The sequence below is a fragment of the Camarhynchus parvulus genome, chromosome 6, assembly GCF_901933205.1.
Source record: "Camarhynchus parvulus chromosome 6, STF_HiC, whole genome shotgun sequence".
Lineage (NCBI taxonomy): Eukaryota > Metazoa > Chordata > Aves > Passeriformes > Thraupidae > Camarhynchus > Camarhynchus parvulus.
In genome coordinates this window covers 30,668,136-30,693,909 of record NC_044576.1, presented here as the reverse complement: position 1 = coordinate 30,693,909, position 25,774 = coordinate 30,668,136, and the positions used below count along the sequence as shown (strand labels likewise).

General features: G+C 42.5%; 1 protein-coding gene across 11 annotated transcripts in view; it reads left to right on the top strand.

Moving 5' to 3' along the window:
* The window catches only part of FGFR2 (fibroblast growth factor receptor 2), a 79,939-nt gene that overhangs the window by 32,053 nt on the left and 22,112 nt on the right, over window positions 1-25,774 (top strand). For 5 of the 11 annotated variants that reach the window (XM_030950990.1, XM_030950995.1, XM_030950988.1 and 2 more), the window contains 4 exons: window positions 1,908-2,031; window positions 17,967-18,157; window positions 18,991-19,138; window positions 23,014-23,216. In XM_030950990.1, coding sequence (XP_030806850.1) covers window positions 1,908-2,031; window positions 17,967-18,157; window positions 18,991-19,138; window positions 23,014-23,216 — 666 coding nt within the window. Of the gene's footprint in view, window positions 1-1,907; window positions 2,032-17,966; window positions 18,158-18,990; window positions 19,139-20,698; window positions 20,844-23,013; window positions 23,217-25,774 lie in introns of all 11 variants that reach the window. The other 6 variants (XM_030950992.1, XM_030950996.1, XM_030950993.1 and 3 more) reach the window with 4 other exon arrangements.

Genomic DNA, 25,774 nt, shown 5'->3' with positions numbered 1-25,774 from the left:
GTCAAATTAATTACCTGCAGCTTGTTTTCAGTTTTTATTTGTTTTAACTTTTGTGGAACTGTGATCTGTTCTTCCTGTTTTACAGTCAGATTGGTTAAAAACTCTTGCTCTGATTCCAAGAAGTGTGTTTTAACTTGTAATGGCAGAAAGTTCAGGCCACTTTGACCAAGTGTCCTTCAAAATAAATCACAAAGAAGTAAAATACTCAAAATATGTAGCTGTTGTATTTGTTATTTACCAGCAGTTTATGACAGCAGCTCTTCCTGACCCAAACTTTGACTTTCAGAGTTGCTTGGCAGAACAACATGTTAAAATAACACTGATAAACTCTTTCTAGTTCTATAAACTTATCCCTCAACTCTTCACAGTGTGAAGAAAAAAATCAAGATATCATTTTAATTAAACCAATATAATTGTTTGACCATCACCACGAGAGGCTGAGGGAGAGAAGCCTTAAGTTTGGGTGGAGATTTTGAGGCTGTGTCACACATTTCTCTAATGTTAGCTTACCATCTTCTCCTGCTGGAGTCTTGCCCACACTTTCTTTACTTTTCAGAGCCCACATGGCCAGTCATTAGCTAATATTATTAGTCCACAACTGAGCAATAAGAGACATATCCAGCTATTGAGATAATTACTAGCTGGGGGAACCAGGAAAGCCAGGAGCTGCCTATGGAGAGAACTTCTCTTCCAAGCTTTGAACTGAAGGCATTTCTACCTCCAGCAAGTGCTCTTGGCACTGGGATGTGGCTCTGTGCAGCTTTTTCTGCTGGATAAGGACCTACAAAATAGTCAGGCACGATGCAGGATTTCATAGCTATAGTTGTAATGGTGTTTTAAGAATCTATGGTTACTGGAAGTGTCACTGAATGGTCCATAAATTTTTCTGGTGTACAGCACTGAATTACTACTTTCCATTTGGCTGATTAAAATGACTGTAGCAGATTGTGTTTTATTCCATTTGCTGAAATATGTACTTTGCAGTTGAAGAATTGTACATTGCAGCTACAGAGAATGTTAAGCTTTCTGAGCACTTTGTCAAAAATGTAATGCTAAAACAAGGAATTAGTCCATAGCCAGCAAAAGGTCATTTTGGGAGCCAACTTCTGATGCAGGAAATAAATGTATGTACAGGATGGCTCTGTATCCTTCCAGTACTGGGCTGGATCCTATTTTCTGTGAGACCAAAGCCAGTGCTCCTTTGGAGTTCAAATGGGAACAGCATCAGTACCTTCAATAAATTCTGTCTGAGAGGGATTCTCTGAGATAAATGTATATCCTTATGCTCTGTTTCCATGAGGATTTTTTTCAGGCATTTTCCATGAGGCAGCATGATTCTAGGATTCATTTCTTTCTTGGGGTACCCCAAAGCAACGGGAGGTATTTGGGAGGAATCCCAAACATCACCCCTCAGTTTCTCTAAAATGTGAGCTGTGTCATTGAGGTTTTAGGAAGGGTGAAGACCTGGATGTTTAGGGGATCATATCCATCCTGTCTTGCTGATGGGTAGTTATTATCAGGTGGCTGTTTGGAGACAGATGGGGAATACCCTGAGGGTGTGCATTTACTTTAGAGTGGATTGAAAGGTAAAGCCCAGTAACACAACTGCCGCTAATTGGTGCCATCCTGCTCAGCCTGGGAGGACTGAGTGTGCACTGACATCTGCAGTGCTTGGAGCAGGGGCCAGGTAGATTTACAGCAGAGGGTGTGAAAGCTTTCACTCAGTAGCCATGCTGTCCTGGATCAAGCATAAATCATTTCAGTGTCCAGAACTGTCAGACAAGCGCAGAAGAGGCTTCCAGCTGTGGATTACACCAGGATAATTATTCAGGGAACAGTTCTTTTGGAAGGGGGAGGGTAAAACTCTGCTTGAGAAGATCCCAACGTGTCTGGTTGCATCCCCTCAGGTCCGTAACCAGCACTGGAGCCTCATCATGGAGAGCGTGGTGCCGTCGGACAAGGGCAACTACACGTGCATAGTGGAGAACCAGTACGGGTCCATCAACCACACCTACCACCTCGACGTGGTTGGTAAGTGCAGCTCTCATGGGCAGGACGCTGTTTTTCACTAATGACTTTCTCTATGAAAGCATTTGGAACTGAGCTGATACGTTCTGCGTTTATTTTGGAGATGATTGCACAGTACTCCAAAGATAAGATTTCACTGCAGAGCCAATTGCTCCATAACTTTATAATTCATCTGTCTCACTCGTGCCTGTAGGATTAATCTACCCCTGCCTTGGCAAAAAGTGTAATATCCATGTGCAATATCCACCCACAAGTTTGCCATGACGACCAAATAATACATGCTGATGCAACTTTAATCATTAGTATTACAATTTAATTATTACTTGTACAATTGTACTAACACAGACTTTAATAACTGCACTTATGAAAACTGTCAAGCAATCCTTTAGAGCCCTGTTATTATAGTATTATAGCTGAAATGATTTTTTTTTAAATTAAAAGCTAGATATTGACTTTGCAGCTAGAGCAGATCTGGAGCTTCAGGAAAGGCAGTTTTTGTTCACAGCAGTCTAACAGAAATCTAACTATATTGCAGCCTGTTGGGTGGGCTGTGAGCAGTCCCCAAAACACAGATGATAAAAATTCAGAAGTGTTTCACCTGAGGACAAATTCTAAACAGCTGTGTGAATTTTTAAGTAGTAGCAAAGCTGTGATTATGCAGGACTATTAAACACAGGCTTAATAATATTACCTTATTAATACCTAAATCCTGTTGACTTTAATAAGGCTTACAGATATTTATTTAAGTGGTTAGCTAAATTAGAGCTTGAAATCTCAGGAATAATTTCTGTTCACCTCTAGTCTTGCTGATTAGCCTTGATGGGTGTGAGCAATTTTATTGACTCTGAAGGCATTGCTGTCCAAAATAACCAGTGTGGCTTTTCTTATAGGACCTTTAGGGATCTGAGCCATGGTTTCTGAAGTATGTCTTGAATGGGCTTTGCTCTCTCCACCTTTGTGATCTGAGCATTACAAGCTCTGAATAGAGCTCTTGATCAATCACTGCTGAAAGCATAAATTTATTTGATTATTGGATGCTATTTTGGCTGGTGACAGCCCAACTCCATAGATTCTTTGTGGAATATCTTACTGTAAGCGTTATATCTTACTGTAAGGGCTTATGGGGCTTAAATATGACAAAATGTTAATTTCCCTAGTTCTTGATTGGTTTTATATGACTAAAAATCTATTCCTTGTGCATTGTTTTGGATGGTCTTTAAAAGTAGTGTCTTGTTTTGTCTGAGACCACCTAAATCTGCATAAATGCCCAAATCCAAGAGAGAACAAAGTGCCAGCTTCTTGGGTGGCACGAAAGGGAAACATTTCCAGTGAAAATGCCAAGGAGAGCTAGCCTTTGTGGAGCAGAGGAGGAGAAGGATCACTTTGAGATGAGGATGCCATCAGAGCAAAGCCCCACCACCAGCCCTTGTCCTTCAGAGCCTGTGAACCACCAGCTCACCTGTACTCGAGTTTGGGCAGTCAGCACTGAAAGCAGTGAGCATTTTCATGGCCATGGCAATATTTTGTCACAGGGTGAGCTCTGGGTATGGTTGAGGTGAGCTGGCAAAGCCATTTTTATTTGAACACTTGTTTAAACAGAATTTATGGAGGGTGCAGCAGCAACGGCTGCCAGGGATAGGTGTCAGTTGTAGTGAGTTGTGTTCTGCATGGTGTGGTCCTCTGCTGGCCACCTCACCCAGGGCTCAGGCTGCTTGCAGGGGCTTGCCAGGCTCTGAAAACCTTTCCTTGCTGAAATGAATCTGGTTAAAAATTCCCCTTCTCTACCCCCTCTTCGTTTTCCTGTCCCAGCCTGGTGTGTTTCATGTTGACCATAAATTTCTTCACCCATTTTTTTTTTTTTCCCCTAGCAAATGTGTTCATGGATGATGCAGTCACTTGAGCAAATATTTGTTAGAAGCCCTCTCACCTCCTCTCCTGCTTTGAGCCTTTTGAATGTCTTGCATTGAGGAATATTTTGCAGAAGTTTATTTTTCCTGGCAGTAAATTATAGTGACCTGCATGAATGAATGGAATGGTAGTAAGGATTATGTCATTTATTTAAATGTCTAGTCCTTTCCTATAGAGAGGCAGGAAAGTAAATAATGAGGTTTTCAAAAGTGATGAGAGGTTTGGGGTGCTGGGTACCCAGCTGATGGCACCCAGAGGACCCTGCTTGTGTCCTGTAAGAAATGAAACCAGAAGTCCAAAAATCAGTTTTGCAAGTCAGAACCTGAGTTTTTGGAGTCCTGAATATTTAGCAATTTCACCATTCTTTTTCTAAAATTTCATTTGATGAGTTCAAGGGTATAGTTGTGAGTCTGTTTGACAACCTGTGCATGGGAATGTGCACCTTGGATTGAGTTTAGTGTGAATCTCTCAAGAGACTGGGATTTTAACCTAAAGGGGGGTTGATGCTGGAGTGCTCAGCCATTCCTCTGTGGCTGGAGGTTTGCAGTAATTGTGGAGCATAAAATTGCTGAAGCAGTAAATTAAGGCTGGCCAGAAGGGGAAACTCTGACAGTTTTTCTAGTTGAGACAGTTCTACAGAGTTAACTTTATGCCCTTTTTTCTGTTTTCATATGAGTTTTCAGTTCCCTTTTTCTGTTTTCCTATGAATTTTCAGTTCCCACAGGGTTGTGGAGAGTTATGGATGTTTGTTTAGAGGCAATTGCCTACGTAGACCGCGTCTTACGAACTTCAGGTCATAATTTTAGGTCAAGTTCTGTGTAGAAAACTGTCAGTTGAAAGCCTCTGAAATTACTTTTCCTATATGGTTTAACTGGTTCCAGAGCTGATTAAGTGCAAGTAATAGCAAATGGTATTAAACATGGTAACATATTACACTAACATGAGCATCTGACTATATGGTGTAATGTAGAGAACCCTCTGATTATGTCACAGAGTTGGGAGGTATCCCAGCAAAAATCGTGCCAAATAGTGACACAATGCTAGTTAGGAATATGCCAATAACTTTCCAAACCTTGAACTCTTTTGACAATTAAAAGCCTGGAGCCAGCAGGGCTGAGAAGTTTTCAGTCAGAATGTAGGTGTGAAGTATTCTCATTTTTACCTTGTAATTACTTGCAAGAACTCTTAAGAGTCAGCTCAGATGGTCTTGTTCAAATTTACAGACCTGGCAAAACCCTTGCAGTGATTTTTTTTTTACAGTGGGAGTAGAAAATACAGAAGAAAAAAAAAGCAGCAAGTCATTGGCAGCCTCTCTGCTGCACAGGATACTTGTGCACAGTGACTGTGTTTGCAGGGAATGGCCCATTCAAGTTGGCCAGGATGTTCTGTGCTGGACCAAGTTACTCTTTGAATGTTTGGGATACCCCAATCAATGGCCTTTTCCTTCCTTCTCCATTTCCAAGTGGGGATTGAGGCAGGGCTTTTCTCAGGGACTCAGATGTGTTTGCAGTAGTGGCAAATGGTGGTGATACAAAACTCCACCAGGATGCTGTGAAAGGGAGAAGTCAATTTTAGCTTTTTATTAGAGTAGTACACAGAGGCTTCAATTAATACTGGATACTTATTGTCCAGGGCAACATGCCAGCACAGAGGAATTGCTTGCAACAGAAATACAGCAAGGCCAGGAGAGGGAAATGTCACTGTCCATTTTAGAGATGAAAACCCGACCTGTGGAGTGATGAAATTTCTTGCCCTGGGTCGCACAGGAAGCTGGTGACGGAGCCAAGAAGCAAAGCTGGTCTTTGAATTCTAATCCAGTACCTTAATTAAAAGAACTTTCTTTCCCTTGTATAGCTTAGCCCATTAGCTGGTTTTTTACATGCAGCTGAAGTGCCTTTTCTCCTCCTTTGTATTTAACAGTAGGTAGAAACTTGGGTTTTTATGGCAAGCTTACTAATAGACTAACTCCATTCTCAGTACACATTTATAAAGTCATGCAACCTTGAGGGAGAAGGGCTGAAAACGATGTGGTTTTCACTTATGAGTTGCATTGTAGTGAATCCTGGTTGTAGGAAGCAACGTGGGAATGCAGCCACTGAGACTTGTATATAATTAGATCACTCTTGGATGGCAATTATTGCTGGAGTACAATTTCAGCAGCAGCAGTTCTGTTTGAGCATGGAGGAGCTAATTGAATTTGGGTTTTAACGGCAGAAGAGAAAGAAGGTTACTCTTTGAGCAGCCCTGCTCCAGGTAGCCATTTCTGCCCTATTTAATGTTGTCATCCTGGGAGACAAAAGATGGTTTGGTTTCAGGTGAAGTTTGCCACATTACCTCATTTAGTGGGATTTATAAGCAGCTGCTATAGCACAACACCTCTACAAAGAATATATGATGACCCTGCTATTTGCTATAAAAATGAATATGTTGCAAATATATTTTTTTTCCAAAAGAAGCTCCTTTTCAGCCAGGTTAGCAGTACTTCAAACAGTTCCTAATTTGCCTAATAGCCATGCCTTTGACTCTCTTTGCTGAGGAGTGAGCTCCAGGAGTGGCAGAGCACCACACAGCTGCCCCCATACAGTAATTCATATTTTCATATAAAACCAGTGTGAGAGTAACTTCTCACCCAGAAAGCATTTTAAATGACTCTCAGTTTAAAGCTTGTGCCTAAGAAATCTCATGTATGAGTGATTTTACTATACAGAAAAAAACTTTTATTCTGAACTCTTGGTGGGTTTAGAGGATATATTTTAGTATATTATAAGACATCCTATTTGCTATAGGATAAATTTTGTTCTTGTTTCTTTTATGGCACGCGTTAAAATCTTACTAAAATGGAATCGACATTTTGCTATTGGTTCTTCACTGTTTATGTTTCCCTTCGTTTAGACAGAAGGAAAAACTTCTGCTTTTGCTTCTAGTCAAGTTTTATTTTTGGACTTTCATGTGCTCTCCCAGTCTCTAGCTGCGAACATGGCATGAGCACATATTTTTTTTTTTTTTAAAGACATGTTTCCATTTTGTCATTCCCAAATTCATAGAAACATATGGATTGTTGTTTGCCTTTTGCTGAGGCTTGTTGAAATAAAGTTCAGAATTAGTTTGACTCCAGTACAGTTCTCTCCTTAATTTCCAAAGAATTGTTTTTAGGATTCAGGTTACATACGAAAAAAGGAACTGACACCAACTCAATAACATGCCTTGGGTGTTGCATCATTAATGTCTGGCAGGAGTTAAGGGCAGGTATTACAACCAAGCCTAAACTTGCATTTCTGGCAGATGTTCTTGTAGTTGTTGACTGGCTCTTTACAAGGACAAGCTTTGGCTTGACGTCTTCACCCCGGCTCGCGGCACGGGGCAAGATGAGGCAGGGACAGAAAGCGCGAAGGAATCCAGGCTGATGCCTGCCCTCAGGTATCTGGTTAGGCTGAGAGGGAGAGATGCTTTTATTTAATGTACTGATAAGCCCAGAGTGTGGACTTTACACCTGGCACCAGGCTTTTGGCAAGGTGTGTGCATCTCAGGAGGAATTACGCAAATTGTTTAGCGCTGGGGGCTATGCGGTTTGCTCCTGAAAACAAAGCCCACACTGTGACGGTTCAGCTCAGGCAAAATGAAAGCTTATGGGTTCCCCCCTCCACTTCCTTAATAAGGTAAAAATATTCCAACCCTGTAGTTTTATAGCATTAAAGCTTCTGATTTCATTGGAGTAGTCTGGCTAAATTACATTTTATGGACAAATACTGGTGTCATTACTTCATCTGCTGGGTGAACAGTGAATTTGTCATGTTTGGAATGCTTCCTGCAGAGTCTGCTGGGGAGGACTGGTCTCCCTGTCCCACTTTCTGTCTTATTACAGCCCCAAGGCAGTTATTTCTCTTTCTTTTGATGAGTGATGAACAGGATATGGTTTCAGCTCTGTTATTATAATTTTTAATCGTGCCTTCTAATTTGTGTTGTATCCTGCTTGTGGAAGTGCAAGTAGGAATTTGCAGGAGTTGTCTGAAGATGCAAACACAGGACCGTTGCCTTGTTAATGTGCAGTTGGCACGTGTCAAAAGCCATATCTGTGCCTAGTAGGAGGGGCTTTCTGACCTGATCCAGGCTTTTTTCACAGCTTTATTAGTGAAAAAATGGAAGTGTAATTGGCAGTAAATTGGCAAAACTATCTCTTAAAAATACAGAAAAAAACCCCAAGCTAAAAAAATTATTATGAATATAGAAAAGTTGTACATGAACTGTGATACAAGTTGGATGATGACATATAAAAGACAAACACAAGGTTTACAATCCAGGAGAAAAACAAAATTAAGGGCTGTTACCAAGGTGAGAGGAATCTGGCAGTAGAAAAACATGGACAAATCAGTAAAATGTAAAATTTTGTGTCTAATGAAGAAAAGGGTTGCACCTAGGATGTTGGTATTGGTCTCTCCTTTCTCTGCTCTGCAGACCACTCTGTGTGACCTGACATCCAGAGGTGGCTGTGATTTACAGCTTTTGAGGGTTTTAAGCCATTATGTCATCTTTGGATTGCTACCGTTCCTGTGGTGCAGCTTCCCCAGCTGTTGTTCCATTTAAACATAAAAAAGCACATTAAAAATCAGAGCTTGGTAAACACGATTGAATATTGAACTGCTCTGTAAATTTAAGATACTGAGTTTATTTTTTTCAGATTGCTCTTTGAAAGGTAGCATGAATATGTTGAAATTTTTGACTTTTCATGAAAGTAAAACACTGATGCTGTCAGAGATTAGCAAAGGGAAGAACCCAACATGACAGTGTACTAGTTGGAATAAAGTAATTTATCATTTTTACAAGATGCCTATAAAAGTCTAAAATGACATATACTTTTAGGGGATTTTTAATCACCATCACAAATAAGGTGATCAAAGCATCAATTGTTTTGTGTATTCTGCATTTATAAGTGAATCTCCATGCATCCCTTAGTGTTTATACCTGCAGCCCTGTTTCTGCTATTCAGTTGGATTATGTGCATTACCAAGCAACATAATTTCATTGCAGCAGTTGCTTTCCTTTGATATTTGTGCACCTAGGGTATTTATGAGCATGCCTATGTCTATATTTGAGCGAATATCCCAGCAAATGGGTTTTACTGCCCCAACTGCTCTTCAGTGACATTTCTCAGAAAGCAGCTCTGGCACCTGCTGCTCAGCCAGGGGCTGTTGGTGGTGCTCCTGTCCCTGCTTCCTAGGAAGTTGTCCATTTTTGCTGAAAGGCAGGAAAATGGGAGTGCTGGAATGGTGTGGATTATCCCCAACAGGCAACCAAGCCCCACACAACTCTTGCCATGGGAGAGAGAATCAGAAGGGCAGAACTGAGGACTCATGGGTTGAGATAAGAGTAGTTTAATAATTTAAATGTAATGGTTAAAATGAAAAAGAAAATAAGGATAAGAGAGAGAGAGATAAAACTTGAGAAAGTCAAGTGATGCAAATGAAAAACAGTTGCTTGCCACTGACCTGACCAGTGCTCAGCCAGTTCCTGAGTGGCTCCTGGCCAGCTTTCCCCACAATTTATGCACTGAGTATTTGGTCTGGAGTATCTCTTTGGTCAGCTGGGGTCAGCTGTCCTGGCTGTGTCCCTCCCCAGCTCCTTGTGCCCCCCACTTATCCCCCCTGGCAGGGCAGCAGGAGGAGCTGACAGGTCCTTGGCTGGATGTGAGAGCTGCTCAGCAACCACCAAACCATCAGTGTGTTCTCAACTTTATTCTCATCCTTGATCCAGACAGGGCACTGTACCAGTGCTAGGAAGAAAATTACCTACCCCAGCCAGAATCAGGAAAAGAGCTGTGGAAAGTTAATAAATCAGCTTTGTAGTTCTGGAGCACCAAGTCTGTGTCCAAGCGTGGCCAGCCTGTGAACGCTGCTGCATCTTGTGAAATGTACTTGGATTTACCCAAAGTACTGGAAATAAAATGACAAATATGTATAGTCAGGGTCTTCCCATGAGCAGTGTTCAGCATCTGAAGTGGATTGTGTGTTGCAGAAGGGAATGTGATGCTGATGGAGAGATGTCTCCAAACTTCACCTCCAGGGAAGGGAAACCCAAAGGGCTCAGTGAGGGCTGACACAGACATGTCATGAGGCTGAGCCAGGACTGTCCAGCACTTAAATTCTGGCTGCTGGAGCTTCTTTTCTGCCCTGAGACCTGCACAGTCACTATGGTCAGTCAGCTGCTGGTTGGCTGTGTCTGGCAGGGAGCTGGGGAAGGGTGAATTCCACAGTGCTTCCAATAATTTCACACCTGCATTGCTCAATAGAGCAAGTGTGCTGTGTAAGAAAAGGGGGGAGAGAAGTGTAGAAATGTAAGGAGTGCTTTTAAAGCTTTACATAATCTTTTCCATTTTACTTTAAAGGCAGAGCTGTTTTCAGGCAAGGGAATTTGGCAGATGAGAAATCTGTAGCTGGATCACAATACCAGCAGAAAGAATAACTCCCCCTGTGTGCTTTATGGCATCACTGGGTGCTCTGGTGAGCTAAAGCCACTGCAGCTGGGAGAGGACATCATCCCTGTGGGAGGGATGCTGTGTGCCAGGCATGCAGTAAACCTTTGGCAGAGCCTACTGGAGAGCCCATTCCAGTGATGCTGGACCCAGCATTGTCTCTGGTTATTATACAGCAGCTGAGTGCTGGGAGCTGTGCACAGTACAAAGGATGATATCTCTGGGTGTAAAAATTAATGCAGTCTCTGGGAACAGCCAGAACAATAAAATTTTACCACTTGTCTGTGAGAAGTCACAAGCTGTTTTTCATATTCTCTTGTAGCCTTTTTCTTTTAGGGTACCCTGAAAAGAATATCAATGAAAATTGTAGCCTCTCATTGTTCTGTTTGCCATAATTTTTTCACACTAAAATAAGGCCTCTCCACCCTTTGTTCAGACATGTATGAAGCATTTGCTTATGCATGCACAGCGTGAGGGACACTGCAAGGGAGCTCCAAGATTAGTGTTGTACAACTCTTGCTGCTATGATTTTTTCTGCTCCTTGGGGCTGATGAAGCCCACGTTGTCAGCCTGACAATAGGGCTTTGCTTTTAAGGACAAACTGGTCTTAAAACCCTGTTGATAATTTAATGTTTTAAAACAAGAGCATTCATGTTTCCTGCCGTAGCCTCAGGCTTGCTGGATGTCCCTGTCTCTTTTAACCCTCAGATATATGTGTGATTTGAAAGAACTTTAACTAGAAAGGACTATTAACTAGTTCTGATTCTGATTTTTAGTTTTTTTTGGTACTGTTTTCATTGACATCAGTGGGCTTTGTATCAAGCCAAATAGGTCAGTCTTGCTTGCTGTCTCTTCCCCTGTGAGGAAGAGGTGTAAAGGTGTGCAGAGATGGATTTTTTAGCTAAAATGCAGATAGGACAGAGAGCTGAAGCTCTGCTGTAGAGCTATCCAAGGAGACAGATGGGTAACATCAGTGGGAGCTTTGCCTGCTTGGGAAACAGTGCCATTACTTAAAATTAGAGGTGAAGGTGGTGAAGCCAAGGACAAAGAGTTTGAACACACCTGCTTAACTTCTGTAAAGATTTTTAAAAGGCACTGCCTTTAACTTGGCTGGCCTTGGTGAGTAGAAGGGCTTGAGTGTCTCAGGGAGGTTGGATGGAGTGGCAGAAGTTTTGCTATGGGTTCTGCTTTGAAATATGTGACAGAACTTTAATCTTTAGCATTAGAATTTTTAAATAATGTTCAAATGTTTAACTTCTTGTGAAAGGATTCAGTGACAGCAGGGATATGTGGAGTCTGGTTCCCTGCTGTCTCACTCCGTGCTGACTGCTGGTACTGCCCAAAAACCAGAGCAGAGCTGGGTGAGAGACAGAGCAGCAGCAAGAAGTGCCTCAAATTTGTGTAAAGGGCTTCTAAATTAAAGGACAAAGGGAGTTTAGATAATGGTGATGGAGGCTGGCCCCAGGTCACTGTGCCAGGCTCACTGGAGCTCCAGCTGCAGCAATGCCCCTTTGAGCTTTGGCCACCAAAATGATTTCTTCAAGTAGTGTTGGGCCATAGGAAATGCTGCACATGGACACTCCTGCTGTACTGGGACATGGAGTGGCATGAGCCATTTATTGGCTTATTTATTTATTAACCAGTGTTAAAAGATGCCAAAATTTGTAAGGTGTGATATCATCAGTACTGGTAGTGCTGTCTGATCCATGAGCTGTTCTGCAAATCTGCATGAGAAGCTCCTGTTCTTAATCAAGTGTTCTTGCCAGGGATGGTCTTTATCTCTTACTGTTTGTGACAGTGATGTTAATCCTTCCAGCCTTCAAGCATCTTGTGATTTTGCAGTTTAGGAGGACAGCATCATCCCTAACTTGCTGTGGGCTCTACCTTGGCATGGAGGCCCAGAGAGGGGTGGCACTGCTGGAGAGGGCTCTGGGTGTCCCAGAGAGGGTGGCACTGCTGGAGAGAGCTCTGGGTGTCCCAGAGATGGGTGGCGTCTGGGTGTCCCAGAGACTCTGGGTGTCCCAGAGATGGGTGGCACTGCTGGAGAGGCTCTGGGTGTCCCAGAGATGGGTGTCCCAGAGATGGGTGGCACTGCTGGAGAGGGCTGGGTGTCCCAGAGATGGTTTACTCTGGGTGTCCCAGAGATGGGTGGCACTGCTGGAGAGGGCTCTGGGTGTCCCAGAGATGGGTGGCACTGCTGGAGAGGGCTCTGGGTGTCCCAGAGATGGGTGGCACTGCTGGAGAGAGCTCTGGGTGTCCCAGAGATGTCCCAGAGATGGGTGGCACTTCAGTGGAAGTGGTGGGAAAGTGCTGCTCGTTGGTGAAGATGAAACACAGGGGGAGGAATGGTTCAGTCCAAGCCTGCAATGAAAAGGCTGTGGTTAATTTTTTTTAAGGCTTGCAACTCAATCTTGCAAGTTTACAATGTGAAGCCAAAGCCAATGCAAGAGGCTGTGATTACAGTCTGGCCTAAAATGCTGGAGGATGCTTCTGAGACCCGTAATTTACAGCATAATTAGCATCTTCCAAAGCAACAGATGTTGCAGCTTCTGAGGGAAGGTGCCTGGGAGTGGATTGTGTTTTCTACAGACAGGGTCCAGGCTGCTGCTGAATATTTCCCAGGCTTGGAGTCAGGCAAAATAAGCAACTGGAGCTGAGGGTGCTGTGCTGACCAGGGCAAGAAGAGGGTATGGCAGGTCTGTGTTTTCAGTGACAGCTGGAACTACTTCATTTCTCATTCAGTGATGACTGAATGCACAGAACCTCTACCAGGGGCTGTTGATCCAGAACTGGTGCTCAGAGGCATCATCTGAGGGATCCCCCTGTAGCTGCTCAGTGGCAGCCATCAAGATGAGTCCTTAGAAGTCAGTAACATTTCAAAACTGTGATTGGAGGCTCTGATAAATGTGTCTAGCTAAAAATTAGGTAATTTTTTTCTCCCTCACTTCCACCCTTAATTGAGGATCTCTCCATTGTCCCCAGAACTCATGCTTGGTCTTGCATTTGCTATTAAGCTTTTATTTTTCCAGCCCACACTTGAATCACGCATTTGCAAGGAGAGGAAACAAGCACATTGAAAAGCAGAAAATGAGAGTAGTTTTCATTTTCTTGTTTTCAATGAATCGGATGCCTTATGCAAAGCCCATTGAGTTCCCTGTGAGTTTTCCCCCTGACTTCAATGGGCTTTGGCTCTGGCTTTTAGCTCCCGTGAAAGGTCCTGAACTGTCTGTGCTGGGGTGACGAGGAGCCTTGGAGAGACGATTCCCAGAGCTCTTCTCAGCCCCTGGCACAGCCAGGTTGCTAAGGAGACTTGGCCTGGCCAAGTCCTGGAGCTCCCCCCTTCCGGGGTTATTGTCTGCTGTCCCTGCCAAGGCTCTCTGGTGGCAGCAGTGCCACTCTCTCAGCCACAGTCCCTCTCCAGTGGCCTCTGACAGCAGCAATTCCTGCCCTGCATCTCCCCTGTGCCGCGTGCTTGGCCAGCAGCCTCCCTTTCCATGGCTGCTCCATCCTGCTCCAGGGATGGATGGGCTCGTGTCTGCTGGCCTCCCTTGGCTCTGAGAGTTGGGCTTTGACCCCTGTCACCCACCTCCACACCCCAGCATCTTCACCTCCTATGGTTGCATCACTTCCCTCCTCTTCTCTTCCCTTCTCTTCTCTTTTTTATCTTTTAGCTTTTCTCTTTTATCTTTTTTTCTCTCTCTTCTCTTCTCTTCTCTCTTCCCCTCTCTTGTCCGCTCTTGTCCACTCTTCTCTGCTCTTCTCCTCTCTTCTCTTCTCTTCTCTTCTCCTCTCCTCTCTTCTCCTCCTCTCTTCTCCCTTCCTTTACCCTGCCCAGCAAAAAAAATAAATGCAAATAAAGCCAAGATGGGGAAGAGTTGAGTCCCTTTTTTAGGAATCCTCTCTTCAGGGGCTTAAATTCCTTAAGGAGCCAGTTCTCAGGATTCCTTGTGAAGTGTGTAGTCTCCAACAATCATTTCCAGTAACAGGACAGGCTCCCACCATCTCTAGGAGTCCTGCAGTGCTTGGAACTTCCTGGGGAGCTCCTTCCATTGTGCCAGTTTTTTTTTTTTGGAACTTGGAATTTTCCAGCTTTCCTGCATTCTTTGTAGTTTTATCTCTTGGAGGGAGGTATTTTGAAGTTTTAACATTAACAAGCTAAATGACAGTTTCCTCTAAGCCTTTTGGGCAAGGTCTCTTTGTCAGTCATCCCTTCAGATAGCGACTCTGTTTGCCTACAGATAAGTGAGCAGAAATGCTCAAGCCCTGAGCACTTTTATGGTGGTGTAAAATTTAGGTGCTTGTGGCCTTGAATCTGATATATCTCATGTGAGCCATCATTTTGACTCTATGTTTTGTAGATAACTAATTCTTCAGATGGGGAGGATGTTGGTTTTGTATCTAAACTGCAAGCTGGTGTCTGTCTCTTATGGTGGGAACCAGAATGAAGCATGTTGGACGTGATTTTCTGTATTATAGCATATGTTTTTGACTTGATTTTATAACAAATTGTGTCATCAGTGAGATTGTAACACTAAAATGTCAGTGTTCAGGCAGCATATATTTATTTCTCAAGGTGTTTCTTCAATATTAATGAACAAGAGGAATAGTGAAATCGGACTCCAGAGCTATGAGATTTGTTGCCAGCTTGTTTGGTATGAAAATATTGTTTAAATAACTAGAGATGTATATGGTCACAGTGTTTTAGTGATGATCCTGATTATAATTATTCAGTAATGATAATATCACTTTCAGCAGCATCAAAGATTTTTTTAAAGGCTACTTTGACTCATTTGCTGGTGCTCAGTAAAAGGGAACACACTGTTTCCATCTAATATTAGTGCAGCTAGCTGTTTGAGTGATGATATCTGCTTACAAATGTGCAGCTTGTATTTTAAATGCTGAATAGTGATGTGAGATTTATGAATATGGCTTTGACAGTACCTGTGCTTAACAGAGTCCTTAGATGTGTGTGGGTTTGCAGAGAAGCAGGATAACTTCTGCATGTTTTGGATAACATCCTGAAATGAGTATTTCCAGGAAATGGTGCTGAACAAAATTAAGCTTGGTCATTGGTAATTAGTGTAAGTTTCTTTGTAGCTGTTTTCCCCAATCCTGAGTGTATTTTGTGGGCTCTTTGGAGCCCAGGTTTGCCATGAAGCCCTGCTGGATTTGCATGGTGATGGTTTTGTTCTCCTGTGCTGTTTGCCTGTGTGGGCGCAGGAGCACTCCCCTCTGCTGAAGTGGAGGAGTTGGTGAACACTGATCCATGTGGGGGAGGGCAACAAAAGTTTATTTGTAACACATTTGCCTTTAGAGAAGAAATTTCACAAACATACATACTCATCCATATGCACACACTTTAATTTTTTTTTAAATTAAATTAGGGGCCAAGAGTGTGAGAACTCTGCTTTTAGTCCTTTGCTTTGCCTCCTCTTTTTTGGTAGAGGAAATGCTTGACAGTCATCAATAAAAGATTAAATCATTGATGGCTATCAGGATAAACTAAACACATCTCTGTGTGGATGCTGGCATAGTAGGAACTTTTCCAAGATGTTTCAGGCCTCATTCTCTGGTTTGTTAAAGGGCAGAGAATAAGGTCACAAAGGAAATCAAACCCTGATGTGGAGAAATGAAACATGAGGCCTACTGACTTCTAAAAAACATTTTAAATAACATTCTCTAAGGTTTCATTTTATACCGAAGGCAGCTGTAATAAGTTTTGGAAGATGGTGTAAGGTTTCTATTAAAGAGAGATTTTTGCTTGCTGGTTTTGTACCCAAATGAAGGAATGAGGGAGATGGAATTAGAGCTTATTTAGTATAAGGTGAGAAACTAAAAGTTCTCTCCAGAACCGTAAAATAATAATTTATATGTTCTACTGCAATTTACAAATTAAAAAATATGAAACTGTTCCTAGATCTCCAAAAATGACACACATAGCCATGGAATAATTTAGTAACTGTATTGCAAATGCACTTTTGCCACAAGTAAAATAAGACTGCTGCTTTGTAGTGTGCTGCCAGCATAGCCTCAGTGAATAAATTCCCAGTAGATGTTTGCTGCATGCCAAATATATTGGACTGTATAAAAGATCCCATTGTTCAATGGCATCATTATTTGCTATTATACTCACAATGTTTGCTTGTGAAACAATTTATTGGAGACAAGTATGTTTAAGAAGGAACGCTTGGTTTGAAATTCAGCTGATTTGGCTTGTAATGTCAGAGCTTTTACAGTATATAGCCTCTAAAAATAAATATTTAGGTCTGCTGTTTTTTACTCATCTTTGAAAGAATTCCTGGAGCAGGGGAGAATGGGGAGCTGAGGCTGAGGATTGCCAGTGAGCATTTCACTTCTGATTCACAGAATTGTTTAGGTTGGAAAAGCCCTCTGAAATCATTGAGTCCAACCATTGACCCAGCACTGCCAAGGCCACCACTAAACCACGTCCCCAGGTGTCACATCTACACACATGATTTTTAGATTCCCTCCCTGGGCAGTTCCAAAGCTGGGCAACCCTTTTGGTGAGAAAATTTTCCCTGATAGCCAATCCAAACCTCCCCTGGCACAACCTGAGGCCATTTCCTCTCATCCTGTCACTTGTCACCTGTCACCTGTGAGAAGAGCCTGACTCCCACCTGGCTAAAACCTCCTGTCAGGGAGTTGTAGATAGCGAGAAGGTCCCTCCTGAACCTCCTTTTCTCCAAGCTAAAGAACCCCAATTCCCTCAGCTGCTCCCCAGGAGAGGTTGACTGAAAATGTGTGAGAAAATGCTTATGCATGGGCATAGATTAGAAGCTGAATTGGCTCACATTAAATACACCTCAGTTTTCCAGAGAACTCTGTATTTGCCTGTGTTTTGGTGAGAGTAAGAAGGAAGCAGTGTTTCTGCTGCTGTGTCTGGGTGAAGCAGAGAGCAGTGGTGGTGGTGGTGGCACTGATTGGAGCATTTTAGGATGTTGAGCTGCATTTACGCATTTTTCACGCTGAGGCTTCTGCTGCTACTTTTGACAAATTCCTTTTAGTTTATTTTAACATGTTTTAAATCAATAATTATCCAAAATTAATCAATAATATTTCTTCTAAATGTGTGTCAATACTATTTCTTCTTAATCAAAAACAATCAATTAATTAATCAAAATTAATCAACAGTATTTCTTCTTAATGTGTGGAGGTCTAGCTGAGTCAAGGCGTTTTAGAACTCAAGAGGTAACTTAATTATTGTAGCTTAAAAAAACCCAAAAAGAGGTATTTTACCTAATTAGGGCTGAGTTAAACCATGGAAAACGAGCAAAGTGTTTAAGCAGGGTTATTTCCCCCCCTCCCCACAAATAGCTATTCTTTAAATTACAAGTGTAGCACTCAAGCCATCTCCTTTGAACTGCAGGTTTTGTTACACGCTTTGGCTGCGGTGTTATTTCGGAGGAGTCAGCCAACAGGCTTACAGGGCTTTTTGGCCGGGGTTCACTTACAGTTTTCTTGGCAGCCCTGCTTATTTATGCGTCTTTATTTCTCTCTCTCTCCCTCCCTCTCTCTCCTTCTCCACCGTTCCCTGCTGGAGCAGAGCGCTCCCCGCACCGGCCCATCCTGCAGGCGGGGCTTCCCGCCAACGCCTCCGCCGTGGTCGGGGGGGATGTGGAGTTTGTCTGCAAGGTCTACAGCGATGCCCAGCCCCACATCCAGTGGATAAAGCACGTGGAGAAGAACGGCAGTAAATACGGGCCAGATGGGCTGCCCTATCTCCAGGTTTTAAAGGTGAGGCTTTGCAGGTGCCGGCAGCGGTGGTGCCTTCTTTAGAGCGTGGTGTAAATCCAAGGATTTCAAGTTCTGAGCTTCTTTTGAAAGTGGAGATGTTTATGTTAGAAGTGAAATGATGAGTTAGATAAACATTTGCTTGTCTGAATGCTAACTGTGCAGCTTATAGACACTGTTTTGCTCCTTATTACTTCCATGAAAAGTCCTTCGTATCTGAATGTTTCAGGCATGACTTGTTCAGAAAAAAAATGAAAATCCTTCTAAAAAACATCATCAACATGTTTGTATGGGTAGAAAGCATCCAAAATATACCTGGGACAGTCTACTCCATTTCTTTCATGTTTCTTCAGCCTCTTGATTTCAAAGAAACATGGCAGCTGCTGCCAAAAGCTTGCTGGAGGACTGGGCTGTCTGGATGCTGAGCCTGCAGAGATGTCTGGTTTGGAGCAGTGTATTGGTACTGTCATTCCTACCAGTTTGGAGCAAGCCTGACCAGGGAAAATGAAGCTTTCCAAGCTGGGTGGCATTGCCAAAACTCTGACAGGCCAGCTCTGTACCTGCTTGTCCCATGCAGTACCTGCCCAGGTGGATTCCTTTTTCCCTCATGCTGCTGTTCTCTAACTCCTCGTGTGATGCTGCGGATGTACGAAAACCAAACAGCAACAACCAAAAGAAAAAAAAAACCCCAACAATAACAAAACCCCCAAACCCTTCAATGTTTAGAGGCCGATGTGGAATATTCTGGTGACGTGTTGGTGGTGGGACCATAGACAGATTGGTGTCCATTCTGGGCAGCAGTGACCTTGTTCTCCTGTGTTATTGGTCTGTTCTAGCACTCGGGGATAAATAGTTCCAATGCTGAAGTGCTGACACTGTACAATGTGACAGAGGCGGACGCTGGAGAATATATTTGTAAGGTCTCCAATTATATAGGGGAGGCCAACCAGTCTGCCTGGCTCTCTGTTCTGCCAAGTGTACAAGGTAACAACGTTTTTTAAAGCAAGCTGGAAAAAATGGTGCTTTGGGAGACTGCAGGCAGCTTGTAGGATACTCTCTGGCCTTGGTGGTATATGTGTAATCCTCCTTTGGTGATGCAGCTGGTGTTACACCAGCAGCCATGGAAAAATTCCCACAATATTCTCTGTACCAGAAGCACTGCTTTGGTTTCTGTTTGCTGATCTTTATTCTCTCTTTGGTGTCTTTGTGTCTCTGTGTGTGTTGGACAGTTTTGTTGCTAATTCTGCATACTCTGCAGTTCACACAGAGGGTACTCCTTGAATAATGTAATTACAGCCTAGCAGTGTGTATTTATATATACACATAGGTGTGCATATGTGTGACCTGTTCACATAAAAACCCCCTGGAGCACAAGTCAGGTCAGTTTAGTCACTGTGACTGTGCAGGTGGGAGGATTTTTCCAGGTCTTACTCACCCATTACTAACTGGATTTTACTCAGCAGTAACAATAAAGACAGGCAACCCTGTGACTGCAACCCACAACTAAATTTACCTCCAAATTGTCCAGTAAAAAGGTATTTATTTCCTGATTGTGTATTTCAAAGTAACATTTTTGAATAGCAGAGATCAAAGGTAGCAAACATTAATTTCTCTAATCCTCCATCACTGAGATCTTGATGCTGATGCCCTGATGTGCCCATCTTGGGGAAGCTGGGAAGTTCCTAAGATCTACTCCATTTGTATGAGTTTGGATAATCACTGATACTTGGATTGGTGCACAATGTCAAGCAACAAGTCTGGAAGATGACCACAAAAAACCCACAAAACGTGCAGAGTTTTTGCTCCCCTCGATCTTTAATCTGTAGAAAAATATGTTTTATTTTCATCTCCTGGTTCTCAAACCTTTGAAGTATTTTCTGTCCTACCTGTGAGAGCCACAACTGAACAAGATCTCTGATTTTTGAGCAAGAGATGGGATACTTTGCACTGTGCTTCTAGACAAACCATCGAATATTTCCAGATTTGAGATTTAAACAAGATTTGGCAACTCTTCACAATGTACAGTAGTAGTTACTACTCAAAAATGTAGTGCACTGGGTGATGCAAGGATCATACAATCTAAGACAGCTACTAGGTTGTCTTTTGGAGCAGAATTCACCCCTTTTTTACCATTTTAGAGTATGCTTTTGTGGTAAATTCTTTCCTCTGAAACAGGTCTTTACACATGAAGGATCCCACATTCTGTCCTGCTTTGTTTTCTCTTTGTTTTTCTTTCAACTTTCTCTTGTCATAAAAGAAGAAGGAAAAAAAAAGATTTGTGGGTGAATTTTTCCATGTCTTTTGATTGCATGCATGTTTAGGTGGTGAGTTTAGGTCTGGTGAAGGGTGTTGATTACTTTCTGAGGTGAGCTGGGACCTGTTGGTAAACGCCTTTTGGATGAGGGATTGTGGATGGGGAAGGAGCTTTGCATCTCTCCACCTCTGCCTTTACCAAGTGCAAAGCCCTGTGGCTCCACCTCCCTATCCACAAAAATTCTCTCAGTGTCTAGCTTTTTCTCTTGCTTCCCTCTTGTTTTTTTTTAGGCTGCCGGTGTTAACACCACGGACAAAGAGATTGAGGTTCTCTATATACGGAATGTAACTTTTGAGGATGCTGGGGAGTATACATGCTTGGCGGGTAATTCTATTGGGATATCCTTTCACACTGCATGGTTGACAGTTCTGCCAGGTATACACTGCTCTCTTTCTGTGGTTTTTCCTCTTTTTTTTCCCCCCCTCCCCTTGTTCATTGCTGCAGAATTAGCACGGCTTCTGTCTCAAAAAAAAAAGGACTTTTACAATGATTTTGGTTTTTTAAGCCAGTTGTCTCAAGCCAGTGAGTTGTTCTGTCATATGTTTGCAATTCCAAAAATCAAACAGCAACAACAACAAAAAATGGTGTGGGGTGTGTGGCTATTGCACTTAAATTGAAATGTTTTTACATCATCAGAAATGCTAAGGAGCTGCATTTCCTTAGCAGTTCAATGAGACAACTGAAAATCTACCTGTAAATCATTGTAAACTTTGTCAAGAGGATGAAATTCAGTTCGTCACAAAGTTTGGAACTAATTTGGCCATAGTTATGTACTGGCTCATTAAAATGCCTGAGCTGTTCAGGGTACTTCAATTCACTTTTACCTATCATGCAAATCTCTCATGGAAATTCCAATTTCAATGCTAGAGGATCATGTACAGAAGCAGTGCCTTCCATATCTTGGGAATCGGCTCCGTGCATCTTTAAACATTGCATGCTCTAAGGAAACAAGTAGTCATTTGCTTTCACTGCAAAGCATGTCTTGCTGTTCGGGGGTTGATGATGTTTCTGTCCTTAGAAGAAACAAACATCAATGTGCTTTATTGCCTGAAAATTATTATCAGCTGTTAGAAGATGTAACCGTAGTTGGTTTTGATATTAGTCAAATTTTCTCATTTATAACTGTTGGCAGCTGCCTCAGGAGTTCCTTTGGAAAAAAACGTGAACCACCTGAGGTTTGCTGGGTCATCTTGTGCTTAACATTTATTAATTGTTAATCCTCAGTAAGAGGTACAAAACCTGCATGTGCGTGTTGCTGAGCCTCACAGTGTGGGAGTTAAACATTCCCACTGTCTGCAGATAATTTCTTACCTTTTACTGAAATATATTGAACAAGGCAGCTTTATTCCGCCTCACTCTGAACTGAACCCCGAAGCCTGTGAGGTGTCACCAAGCAGGCAGAGCAGTGCTTGTGTAGACCTTGCTTCTGCTGGCAGTGTTTGCATTTTGCAAGTGCTTGAACAGCATTTTTATTTTTTTTTAACCAATTTTCTTGAACAAAGTATTTTTCTAAGCCTGGAAAGGCACGAGAAAATTTCAGCATGAAACGTGCATTGCTTGCGGAGTGACCGCTGATGGCTGTGGAATGCTGTTTATCCGGGGGTTGAATCCCAGATAAGGGATTAGGGACACTGTTTGCACATATAACTGTCTTGAAGATAGCTTCAAAATGGTTTCAATCAGAGTAACAGCTCTGGAGAACCACTCCCTTCCAAATCTAATCTCATAGGCCAGTAACCACTGATGAGGTTACTTGAAAGACCGCAGTCCTCGCAGAAGAGGGCTCGTTAATTAACGTGTCGCTGCCAATTCGTTTTTCACTTCAATTACGCTTTTTAATCCAGCACTGGGCTCCTCAGAGGACCTCAGGGGAGTTGGGCACCCAGCATGAAGCACAGCTGGTTGAGCAGCTGGACAGCCAGCTCCTTGAAACCCTTTTGAAACCCCTAAGCTGAGTTTAGAGACATCATGGGGGACTGATTCATCCCCCCTTCCCTCTGTATTTTGAGATCCTACTGCAAATTTTGAATAAACAGGCAGGCTCAAGCAGGCTCAAGCCCAAACATTTATTTTCAAATTTAGACACTTTTCATTCAGGCTCGCTAATTCACAGTTTTATCTTTGGATGTGCTTTTGTGTGGTTCACAAGAATTGCAGTACTTTTTACATTTTGACTCAAGAAACAAAATGAACCTGAGCCTGGTTTGAACAGTTTTTTCTTCCCTCTAAAATTATCCTTAATCATGCAATATTTCAATGTATACGTATGTAACTACCTAGGCAGACACGTGTGTGTGTGTTTGTGTATGCATACATGGATGCACAAGCTCACACTCAGTGCAAACTGAAAAATCAAAGCAGTAATCTGGAAAAAGGAATTACTCTCAGATTACAAGATGGCCTAAACATCCAGTGCTGTGAATATCACACAAGAATTGGTTATATTTTATATTTTACCATTACTTGCTCCAAGTGCTGTGCCGAACGCTGCCCTATTCGCTAACCCTGTGGCCTGATTGTTCCCTCCCAAAACCTTCCCATCCAGCTCCTGAGAAAGAAAAGGAATACCCAACCTCCCCAGACTACCTGGAAATAGCAATTTACTGCATAGGGGTGTTCCTGATAGCCTGCATGGTGCTGACAGTGATCATGTGCCGCATGAAGAACACCACCAAGAAACCGGATTTCAGCAGCCAGCCCGCCGTGCACAAGCTGACAAAGAGAATCCCCGTGCGCAGACAGGTAACAGAAAGTAGATAAAGAGTTTCAAAAACCTTTTTTCTTACCCCAACAACTAAGCCAGCACATCCCTCCTGCTGAGGAAAGGGAAGTGAAGAAGGGGGTTAATAAATTATAGCGGATTGCGGGTGGGATGGAGAGGAGGTCTTAGCACAGCGATGGGTGTCGCAAGGAAATCAGGGCAGGGCTGTTAGGGAAGGGAGAAATGTAAAAACTGAAATATGTTCTGTATTAGCAGTCTGGAGATGGGAAAAAAAAAGGTATTTCAAGTGTTTTGGGGCCTGATCCCACAGCTTGTCAATGGAAAAAATGTTACTGCCTTCATGGGCTTTGGAATAGAATCCTATTTAATTGTATATTTAAGATGTTTCTAAGGTGATTATTATTGTGGTAACTAGGTACCAGATACAGAGAGATATTTCTCAGGAAGACTTTTGAAGACTGAAGGGAGGGACTTTCATAGCTAGGCATCCAGAAAACACCCCAAAAATAGAAAAAAGACTGTAATAAAGTAAAAATAGGGGACATACTGCATCAGATCTTGGACAGCTTGATTAAGATAATGATGCTTTTGAGCAAGAAACAAAAGCAAGTGCCAGATTTAAAATGCACACAACAGCATCACATGAAATACATTTTACAATTGTTTGTGGCTGGCAGTGAGCAATTCTGGAGAGGCTGATGCCACGAGCAACAAACCAGCTGAACAAGTAACAGGACTTTGGCTTTATTTCAGGCCATCACTTGCCAAAACAGCCTCCATTCCCACACACTGTCCTCTCCTGAAGGATTTGTGGTGATTTGAGGAGCTGGAGTTTGAAATGTTTTGATTTTCTTGCCATAGGTCTTGAGGCCAGATCTCTGCACCCCCAGGTTTCAGCCCTGCAGGATGGGGGATGTTGGAATCTGAGGCTGTGGGTCACCTCATCCAGCAGCCAAAAAAACTCTTTCTGGGGGGGTTGGATCCAGGCTCTGCCCAGGGAATTGGGATGTGAGGGTTCACTTTGTGTCCATCTGCACCATGAGGAAGTGGTGCAGGATTTCTGCAGATTTTTTTTTGCAGCCTGTCCAGAATATTGTCACTGTCAGATTAATACATGTACCTTAAAAAGGGTTCTTCAGCGTGGGTAAGTGTTTGAAATGAGCTGCATGGGCACACAGAGTGGGAGATTCTGAACAGCATTACATTTTTCTGGACTCTTGTTCCATGGTTTCTGAATTTCCTTGGTTAAAAATACCAATGGAATGCTTTAGCTACCTTCCTCTGAACTCAGTATTTTACAGAATCTTGAGGTTGGGCACCTGAACATTTTTCAATCTGAAAGATATTTGGTTTGTCTTATGAGCAAAAAATGTTAATTCTTATTTTTTTCTGACTTTCTTTGCCACTTTGGGTTGGTTTTTTTCCTTTATTTCCTTTTTTTTTTTGATTTTATGATTTTACTCATTTGCTGGAGTATCACTGGGACAAAGAGGGACTTTTCACTCTGAGCGTGTCAGAAAGAGTGATGAGAAGCCCTCAGCTCAATATTCACACATCTCTTTGGCTAGAAAGATCTGTGTGGATTTCTGGACAAAGGAGGCCTTTCAGATGTTGTGTGCTTAGCCAGAGAGAGAGATACACATCAACTGCTTAGATAGGAGACATTTATTAGATTTCTGCCTGAATATAAAAGCCTAATGACTCAGAGACAAGTTGATGGTATAAAAAATACCTAGGGTTTGGTGTGAGCTCAGTTGTGTCAGCTGGAAATGCTTCCTCAGGGAGCAGAGTGTTATTTCATTTCATGTGACAGCAGTGCCAACCACTGCCCTCAGTTTAGCTATTTATCCTTAAATGATGCAATATGGACCTTCTCCAAAGCTATTGTTTTCACAGGGGAAAGAAACTGTCTTACAGCATGTTTGTCACGTTGGGGCTTATCAATTTATTTCAGTATTTTTACTTTTTTTTTAGCTGCAACGGCATTTTGCTTTTAAAACTGGGAATACTTAAAAAAAATATTTGAAAGTGCAAATGCTATTTCAACACCTAAGCAAAAATCCCACTGTTCCCAATTGTTCCTGTTTTGTTAGCAGCAGTTGCTTATTGAAGGTCTCTCTGCTTTTGTGTCTGCATGGCAGAAAATGTAACTACTGTAAGCATTGTCTGCAATCTGTATTTCTGGTTTGATGATTTCACTGGTCAGTTTGCAAAGGCAGGATGAGACAAGCAGTCCCTGAAGATTTCCTTGTGAATATTCCTTCATTTCTCCTTGGTGCTGAGGCTGCAGCAGCCCTTCAGTTTCTGCATCTTTCAAATCTGGTTTTGGATTTCAGGGCTGCTGTCACAAGTGAAGAAGTGAAAAATAATCCAGATGTTTTATTTAAAGGGTGTGTGTTTCTGGATCATTCAACCCCGTTTTATTGTGCCACCAAGCTCACTTTGTTCCAATTTATTTGTATTTCAGAGGACTGTATTTAAACTTGGTGGGGTTTTGCCACTAAACCTTTATTTATCTGTGGATCACAGGAGGTTTCCCTCTGTGCTGTGTGTGGGAGGGATGAGGTGGGAGGATGGGAGGGAA